The 9,781-nt window shown below is 37.8% G+C and overlaps 1 protein-coding gene across 2 annotated transcripts; it reads right to left on the bottom strand.

The window, feature by feature from the left end:
- Positions 1 to 3,840: 3,840 nt before the first annotated feature.
- Positions 3,841 to 6,706, bottom strand: LOC143622186 (uncharacterized). 2 transcript variants are annotated; one of them, XM_077093398.1, is made up of 6 exons: positions 6,550 to 6,706; positions 5,984 to 6,041; positions 5,772 to 5,886; positions 5,607 to 5,676; positions 4,811 to 4,882; positions 3,841 to 4,040 (listed from the first exon to the last, which is right to left on the bottom strand). In XM_077093398.1, exons 1-6 carry the CDS (start codon positions 6,586 to 6,588, stop codon positions 3,924 to 3,926), a joined length of 471 nt encoding a protein of 156 aa, XP_076949513.1. In that variant the 5' UTR covers positions 6,589 to 6,706; the 3' UTR covers positions 3,841 to 3,923. The 2 variants fall into 2 exon arrangements, with proteins under 2 accessions (XP_076949513.1, XP_076949520.1); XM_077093405.1 differs by having other exon boundaries at positions 5,772 to 5,844.
- Positions 6,707 to 9,781: the final 3,075 nt, after the last annotated feature.

Below are 9,781 nucleotides of genomic sequence, written 5' to 3'. Positions count from 1 at the left end.
GGTGCGTAGAGCTGACAAGACCTGCACTTTCTGATGTATGCCAGCGCATCCGTATGCATCCCCGGCCAAAAGTATCCCGCGTTGTTTAGCTTAGCTACAACAGCGCGTGGACCTGCGTGTACTCCACAGATGCCTTCGTGTACTTCCCTTAGGAGGTAGTCAGCATCTTGGTTGTCCACACATCTTAAGAGTGGGCCAAGAAAGTTACGTCTGTAAAGGATGTCATCGATGAGTTGATAATTCAGTGCTTTACAGCGTAGTTTTCTTGCCTGTGTTTTTGACTCTGGTAGTATACCTGCCGCAAGGTAATTTATTATTGGTGTCATCCACGTTTCTGTGCCGGTTTGGATGACACAAATTTCCTTGTGCGGGACTGAAGGTGCCTCGAGGAGTTCAATGCGGATGTCCTTTCCCAAGTGGGTGAAGGCTAATGATGCAAGCTTGCTTAACGCATCCGCAGATTTGTTTTCGCTACGCTTGACGTGTATGACTTTGCAATCGTTAAAATCGCGCATAAGGGTTTTTGCTTGTGCGAGGTACAGGGCCATTGTGTCGTTCACGGCCGTGTACGTCCCGTTTATTTGGTTGGCTACTAACATGGAATCCACGTGGGCTTCCAAGTATTTCACTCCCATCTTACGCGCAATTCTCAGCCCGGCCAAGAATGCTTCATACTCGGCTTCGTTATTCGTACTTGGAAAATCCAGTCGAATAGCGTAAGTGTATTCTTGGTCTGCTGGGTTGGTTAGTTTCAACCCTGCGCCTGAACCCTCGTTACTGGCTGCTCCATCAGTGTAGAGTCGCCAGACATCATTGATGTCCTGTGCTGGAGAGGGTTGAGCCTCTTCCTGGCACTCTTTTTCTCGCGATGCAGGCACTTCCGCAATAAAGTCGGCCAAAACCTGGCCTTTTATGGCTGGTCTTGGCTTATACTTTATCGCGTATTCCCCCAACTCAATTGCCCATTTGGCAAGGCGTCCCGATAACTCGGGTTTGTGTAGAACGTTTGCAAGTTTGAAGTTGGTGAGAATGGTGATTGGGTGACCCTGGAAATATCGTCTTAACCTGCGTGAAGCGTGTACAAGTGCTAAGACTAATTTTTCGAGGGTAGAGTACCGGGTTTCTACGTCTGTTAGGATACGGCTGACATAATAGATTGGCATCTGGATGCCTTTCCGTTCAACTAGCAGGACCGCCCTGGTTGCTCTATCTGTTGCAGACAGGTATAGGATTAACCCCTCCCCCGCTTCTGGTGCTGTGAGCGTTGGGAGTTCGATCAAGCGTGACCGAATCTCCTGAAAAGCTGCTTCCGCTTCTGGTGTCCAGCGGAAGTGTGTTTTCTTTAAACAGTTTCTCAACGTTGACACGAAAGGAAACGACTTATCCGCGTGGTTTGCCAAAAAGCGATTAAGTGCGACTAGTCGTCCATTCAGTGTCTGAGCCTGTTTGATGGTAGTAGGTGATTCCATTTTGATAATGGCTTCGACCTTTTCAGGGTTCGCCCTGAAGCCATCAGTAGTGACGATTACCCCCAAGAACTTCCCTTCTTCCATCCCAAAGGAACACTTGCTCGGGTTGAGCTTCATGTTTATCTTCCTGAGCGTGTTGAAAGTTTCTTCGATGTCTTTCAACATCGCTTCTGCGTCAGGGCTTTTGATGACCAAGTCATCCATGTAGACTTCCAAGTTCCTCCCAATTTGGGCTTGAAACTGGTTGTCCATCAGGCGTTGGTATGTGGACCCGGCATTCTTAAGTCCAAATGGCATCATTTGGTAACAAAATGTGCCATCGGGCGTCCGAAATGCGGTTTTGTCCTGATCGTCAACGGCCATGTGGATTTGATGGTACCCCTTATACGCATCCAGGAAGCATTTAAGGCGAAACGGTGCTAACGAATCCACCTTAAGATCAATTTCGGGTAACGGATAACAATCTTTGGGGCATGCTTTGTTTAAGTCCTTGAAATCTATGCACATGCGCCATTGTTTGTTATTCTTCGGTATCATAACGGGATTTGCCACCCATGTTTGATATCTGCTAACGCGTACGATGCCTGCGTCAAAGAGTTCCTTGACTTGGGTTCTACACGCGTTAGTTTGTTCTGGCCCCATTACTCTGCGCTTTTGTACGACTGGCGTAACAGCCGGGTAGCACTTGAGCTTATGCTCTGCCTTACTTCGGGGTACGCCAGTCATGTTAGCTGGTGTCCACGCGAAGATGTCAGCGTTTTTCTGTAGTAAGCGTTTGAGTAAGGTGCGCGTGGGATCAACGACTGTTGGGCCAATGGTAACGGCCTGGTCAGGGTATTTGCCATTGAAGGCCCATCTTTCCGCTTCGGTGATGGTTGGTTTAGCCATCTTTGGTCTGTGTTTAGATGAGACAGATGCGATGCATACCTGGGGAATGCCGGTGATCATCGCTACACCCTCAGCTGTTGGCCATCCCATCATGCCGTACACTGAAGATACCACGGCGTTGAATCTTGCCATCCCGTCTCTTCCGAAGAGAATGTCGTATGTGTGGTGTGGCTTCCTCATCACGACAAAATCCACATCTTCTGTGCGTGAGTGATTCCCGTCCGTAAGAGTGACGGGGAAAGACAAAATCCACTAAAGCCTTGCTATTAGTGCGGGTAGCCTTCCCTGATGGCTTGTATCCGCAGCTGCGGGAACAAGCGGGGTACTTCACCATTGGGAGGCTTTCCCTGCGGGAACAGCTGGCGTACTGCGCGTTAGGTCTTCTCTGAGCATGGTGGGTCCTGCGGAAGCAGTTGGTCCTTGCGCAGACGTCCCTCTTCAAGGTGAGTCTTGCGGGTCCAACTGGGCTCTGCTGGGACCTACCTCTTCAACCAGAGTTGACAAAATGGGCAGGTCCGGTAATTGGTAAAAAAAAGGTTCGGGCAGAACAAAAGAACATTTATACTGTTGAAACGTGTTTGGTTGGATTGACGCAAAATACTTTTTGTCCAACTTTTTTTAGATAAAATAGCATGTCATATATGATATACAACAAATTATATTAGTCGACAATAATCTAATTTTTTTCTTATTTAAAGACAAAGAATGTCATTAGAACTGACCTACAAGATAAATACACCTTCCACTAAGACATGGCTCAATCACTGGTTTTACACCTTGCTTAACATTGCATTTAAGCATATGAATGCTCTTTTTATTCTCAGATCTTGTAGATAGGCTCATGGGATTGCTTGGTATTGATAACATGCTGTCTGAGCCGGTTAACGTTGTGAAGCGTACTACGCTATGTAACACTCTGGCCTCCATTATTTAGATATGTAAAAATTCATCTGCAAAAACAATATTAAGTAAACAATCATTCTTTCTTTCTGTTGCCAACCAAAAAGAATCCATCATATATTAACAAGTGCGATAAAACTCCTACTCCAGAAAGGGTAGATTTTAATATTAAATATTCGATTACCTTTGAAATGCAAAAGTAAGTAATGTGCAGATTACACCCAAGATGCAAATTATGATATTGATATGGTGGTAGCCTGGTAGGTAACTTCAAATTTGTTTATTTTCTTTAAAAATATAAATCAAACTGTTAATTATTTTAAATGGATACACACTTGATATGATTTTTCTTTTAGTTGGGTAAATATGATATGAGGAAATCATCCTTAGTTTGTTATGTGAAATTTGTTTTATATGATGCATATATACTTTGGATGAAATTTATCAAAAACTATCAACTTTTTCATCTCAACTTTTGACCGCATAAAACAATGCAACAAAGTATCCTTGAAATGACACTTTGCAAGACTTGTTTGTTTGTACACAATGATCACCAAACAAAATTCAATCTTTCACCAAACTAAAAATAAACATAAAACACTCCTATGCACTCTTAAATTTAACATATTTTCAGTTTCATATGTATTTCATTTTCCAAGTTCATCTTCACGGTTTATGTTGTGCATAGATTGATGATCGGACAGAATGGCGAGGAGGAATGGGTTTTCCATTCACTTGTACTTGCTCCAAAAAATCCACACGAACTGATCTGAAATCATAATGCTGCAAAAGAAATAAAACATAAAGAGAATAGGGATAAGCATTTTGTCTCAAATACTCGTACTTATACCAGTACCCTACTCGTACCGATTTAGCCTATTCGATACGGGTATTGGTACTCATTTTTGTTGAATTTTGGTACATGTACAATCGGGTACAGGTACGGGTACGGTACGGATACATTTGTTATTTTGTATATGTTTTGATTATATAAGGGTTTCAATTGAGATTCTTTGTATTTAATATATAAAATAAATTTTCCAACCATGTTATTATTGAACAAGTACCAATCGTTTCTTCAAAATTAAATAATATAACATCCAAGACTCAAACCAACAAACAAATCACTTAAATTCGGCGACCAAATTAAGGTTATTCAATACTATCTTATCATAAATTGACGGCCAACTTGGAACCTGTACTAATTTGGTACCCGTCATGTACATGTGCAAGTACCGATACCCGAACTAATTCAGGTTGTTTGTTACTCGTACCAGTACCGGTTTCAAGATCGTCGAAAAATTGGAAATAAGAAATAAAGTGGTACAAAAACGGGTATTGTACCGAAATACCCGTACCCGTACCATACCGAAAAAGTTGGTACGAGTATAAGAGTACTGGTACATGTTTTTATTGATTTTTGGTATGAGTACAATCGGGTACAAGTACGGGTACGGATACGGGTATTTTCCCACGCTCATCCCTAAAAGAGAATAGATGGTTAAACGAGGGACAAATATGTTTCAGGAAAAATAAAACACACACACACGAACCTTCTCATTCCAAGAGAAATTGTTGTTACGAAAACATGGATCCAATAGTGTAATCTGGTCACCTTCTTTAATCTGTACAAAAATAAGATTGAAACATTAAATAACAACCAAAACATTAATGAAAAAAACCAGAACTTTTATTGTCCAAAAGACGGGAATGCTCTAAAGGATGAAATTATTTTTGTAAAATTAATGTACTAAAGGTTGCAAGTAGTGACCAGTTGCAAGTCGCAACTCCCTCACGAATTCATCTTTTTTTCTTTTACTATTTTTATTTTCATTTATATGTTTGAAGTAGTTTTTCTTTAATAACCTGTAATATTTAATATCTAATATAAATCTAAATATACAACTTGTTCAATTATTTTGACTACATTTCAATATAATTTTATTGAAAACTGAGCTGTATTAAACCGAAAATATATTTTGGTCTCGTTATATCCAAAAAATACTTAATGTTGGACAACTCAGTTTTTAACAAAACTTATATCAAAATGTAGACAAAAAAGCTGTGTGTTTGGATTTATATTAGATATTAAATATGACAAAATACATCGCATATAAATTGGAAACTGAAAAAATAAATAGAAAAAAGAAGATTGACCTCAGCTACAGAAAAAGGAAAAATTGATTTACCAGAGTATTACAACACAAAATAATAATAATAATAATAATAATAATAATAATAATAATAAAATAAAGAGAATTCCTTAGTTCTGCATATGTTTTTAGCAAATACATTCCGTCTTATGAAATTTGGCAAAAGGTTGCATAAACAAGATTTTTAAAAACTCACAGCTTCATTGCTCATCCCATATACTGTAAGGACAAAACATACTTGGTTTGAATCACACGCCAAATAATATCTGCAATAATTCAAATACATGAAGTATATAAACGAGATAATTCGGGCTGAATCATTTTAAAATTAAACTGGTCAAATGGGCTGGAATTTACGTACAAAGGAGTAATATTCTCATGCTTAATGAAAAAAAGAACTTTTCCCACCACTGCAATTGTCTTGTTGAGACCATCTAACAGGCTATCAATGGTAGCGCGTTTGTAAGATGGCTTCACTTGAAACCAAAAAGAAAGACAACTTAATATAAAATCAGTAGATAATAAGATAACAGATGATGTTTATGAAAAATAATATAAAGTTTGGTAGCTTACATTGAACTTCAGTAAGAGATGATGTCAGCGAAGCAAGTCGTTTAGCCTTAATTTGTCCCTGGATAACAAATACTTTATATCAATAATCAACCTTTGAGAAAAAAACTTTTATGTTCATTATGTAACATACGATCAAACATAAACAAAAGATTTTGTTTGATTTACATTCAAAATTTGATTATGTTTGTTCAAGTTCGTTCATTTGAGATTTTAATTTATTCAGTTAAAGTTTAGACCAATGTATTGTTCTAAGTTATGTTCGTTCATCTATATTCAGTTATGTTCCTTTACGTTCATACTGTTAACAAGCAAACATGCACACAAACATGTTCATTTTATAAGCAAACGAACACAAACAAGAAAACCCCATTTGTTTAATTGTTCGTGCTCGATAGTTGTTCAATTAAGTTAGACAAATGAACACGAACACGCATCGATTGTGTTCGTTCTGTTTATTTACAAACCTAAATTCATGCAAATGAACTGAAACATGTTTAATTTCAATCTCATACGACAATTATATACATAAATATAATTACTAACAAAATCAAGAAACAGAAACTCACCTTCAACAGACTGTCTAACTTATCAAAAAGATTAATCATCTTTTTAACTTCCTCGGTAGCATTAAGACAAGGATCTATTTATGCAGCTGCTTCAAATCCACTAAGAGCCCTTTCATAATTCTCTAAATATGTATTTACCTATATCAGTAGAAAAAAAACAACTTGAAGTCAACAAAACACATATAAGAATACTAAAGTGATGTGTTGCAAAACACATAGCGTTTTTATCCCGTTTTTGTGTTGTTTTGTGCGTAAACCGTTAACGAATATCAATAGTTCTTTCGTGAATTTACACGTTTGTGTATGTGATAGGTCCCATGTTGAAGAGAGCGAGAAAACGAGTTAAATGGAGAAAGAATCAGCTAAAACGGAGCTCGGATGAAGCCGGTACGTGCGTACGAAGATAAACGAGCTGGAAGTCGAAAAACGTCAGAAAATGGCATAGCCGAGCTACGTGACCAGGTCATACCATTCAAGCAGCATGTGGTGGATTCCAACATGTCCCAAGGCTTCCAAGAATGTTGAGAAATCATAAGAACGTCTATTTTGTCTTCTAGTGGGCCTTGTGGGCTTGTTTTAACCTGTTTTATATTAGGAAGGGGTGTTTAATGATATATTTAAAAACCCTAAACCCTATGAATGAAAATAATCATCATTCCAGCCTTCCAAGATCTGCTAAAGTCGAAATAACAAGAAGGAGGAGCTTCCGAATCGGAGTTTCATCAACAGGTTGTCGGTTTTGCTTGTTTTAACGTTTGTGAGTTCGTTTTTGAGTTTTAGACTTTGAAACAAGTTCCAATCAGTTTGTAATGGATACCTTGAGCTTAATTATGATTATTATCTACTGTTCATTCATTATGGTTGGCTAAATTTGTTTGAATCACATAGGTTTGATGTTTAACGGTTGATTTATCACTTTTCGGGTGCTAATTTCGTGTTTGATTGTTTAGTTATTGTAAAGTTCATAATTTGTGATATTATTCCATGAACCTTGTTGCCATTAGATGTATTTTAGGTTGCATGAGCCCCGAGTAGTTGATTATTGCATGAATTTGTTTCGTGTAGTCGTTAATTGCTAGTTCGGTTAATACTAAGTGTGTTGATTGATTGTGGTAGACGCGTGCCATTAGGGTTTATGTTTCTTGAATCATTTAGGTCAGTAGGATCATCCCCTTTGAGTTGGACCAAAACCTTAGGGGTTAGCTTATCTCTCTGCTTTAGTTGATTTAGTTACCTGTTGCGAGACCACGTGCGGTTTTCCAGCTATCGACTAGGTTAGTTTGTAAGTTGAGTTATTTTATCCTTATTATTTAATTACTCCTCTCTTCCTAGGTTTGTAATTAGCTCGAGCCTTAGTGAGGATTGTGATTTTGATACGAACCAAGTAATAAATCATTAGGGTACGTAAATAAACAACCGTAAATTAAAAGCTAAATAGACGTTGTTGCCTTGATTACATCTATCTTAGTTCATCTTTAGACGCCGGTTTCAAACACTTGTTAGCACCTGAGCCATCCTATACCCGTTAAGTCATCTTACCTAGGTGATTCGTTTTCTTATTATCGTTAGTTCCGTTAAGTTTAACCGTTAGCTAAGTTAAGTTAGTTAAGTTTAGTTAGTTTAAATAATTAAGATAAATAAATATATTATTTAGGCAGGACTTAAATTAGGGTTAATTATCTGAGCCGTTCTCACGTGTCTTTGTGTTCGACATCCGGACTTCCATTAGACTGTGCTGCTACGTGACCGATACACTTGCCGTTTGTGTGAAGTTTAGTTAGGATTGTTTGGTTTTATAAATTTAAGGCTTAGTGTTTAATTGCGAGAATTAGTTATTAATATTTGTATATAGCTTTTCGCACATCATAAAGATAGGTCTGTAAACAACGCGAGCCCCTCACGAGCTACTCAAGATTGAATCGATAAAAAGATCAAAACAAGCTGAGCCTCATCGAGCCCGAACCTCAAATAAAGCTCGTGTCCCAAGCTCAAGCCTTGTATAGGAAAATTGCTTAAGCTCGTCAAACCTTAACAAGTCTTGTGTATTTTCAAGTTTTAGCAAGTTTAGACTTATATGTATTAACGACACTTGGCTCGTTTAAGAAACTGTACACGAGCTTGGCTTGTTTAAGATTATCTAAAAATATATAAAAATAATTAAAAATGTATATAAGCTAATTAATAAATAACAAACAAGCCGAGCCTAAGCTTTAAAAAAAAACTTAAAACGAGCCTAGTCGAGCTCGTCTCGTTTACACCCCTAAACGTAAAAGAACAAGAATGCGTATTAAGGAACTTGATTTAAGCTTGCTCAAGATAACCCATAGAGAGATACTTAGAGTTGCACAGTTGAAATATAAATCCGGGTTCAATTTCATGCTCTCATCTTTCTCCTGTTATATCATGAAAGAAAAATGTTACACCAAGGCACCAATTTGATCTTTTCCAAGAAATTAGGTTTCAGACATACAACGTTCTGGTAGGCTTTCAAAGAGTGTTGTAATTTGCTGTGATCCCATGCGCCCGTGACAAAGAAACATGTGAGACAAGCATTCCCGAGGTTGTCTGTTAATTACATGTAGGCCCGTAAACAAAACGAGCGTTCAATGAACCACCCGTTAACTGTTCTACGTGAAGGTCATTTATGTTCATTATTTAATAAACGAAGAAACATGAACACAAGTCTCATTTGTTCATTTATATTTGTGAACGTTCATTCATATAAATTCATCCGTCTTCGCTCATTTACGATCATTTATGTTTGTTATTTTACGTTTGTTCAGGTTCATCTGTTTACGTTCGTTAATATAATCTTTTAAACTTTTTAGGTCCATCACAATATAGTCTACTTTTAATAACCTTTAGACCCAACACATTTACTTCTAATTGGTTTTAGCTCAGTTATGTTCGTTCATCTATATTGAGTTATACTCGTTCGTTTAGTTTTTGAAGTGTTCGTTTATACTATTAACAAATGAAAACAAACAATAAAACCCCATTTGTTTAATTGGTTGTGTTAGATTACTTGTGCAGTTCAAGTTAAACGAGCATGCTCCGTTCATGTTCATTCGGTTCGTTTACAAACCTAACTGCATGTTTAAGACTGAGACATAAATCGCAAAGTAAATCTTTTTCCATATACAGTTCCCTAAACATAGCCACGCGTCTGCAAGTGACGGATTCAACTTGACCTGAAAAGGCATCAGATAACCGAGTCAATATGAAAAAGTTA

This window comes from Bidens hawaiensis, unplaced genomic scaffold (genome assembly GCF_021521415.1).
Source record: "Bidens hawaiensis isolate Kalapana, Puna unplaced genomic scaffold, B.hawaiensis_p1.1 tig00000326_1, whole genome shotgun sequence".
Classification (NCBI taxonomy): Eukaryota; Viridiplantae; Streptophyta; class Magnoliopsida; order Asterales; family Asteraceae; genus Bidens; species Bidens hawaiensis.
Note: the sequence above shows the minus strand (reverse complement) of the source record. Positions and strands in the feature narration are given on the sequence as shown.

Coding starts and splice junctions, on each gene's coding strand:
- LOC143622186 (XM_077093398.1), bottom strand. CDS start 6,588: ATGATTAATCTTTTTGATAAGTTAGACAGTCTGTTGAAG. Junction 5,887..5,983: donor ATCTCTTACTGAAGTTCAAT/GTAAGCTACCAA, acceptor TTTGGTTTCAAG/TGAAGCCATCTTACAAACGC. Junction 4,883..5,606: donor ATGGGATGAGCAATGAAGCT/GTGAGTTTTTAA, acceptor ATTTTTGTACAG/ATTAAAGAAGGTGACCAGAT.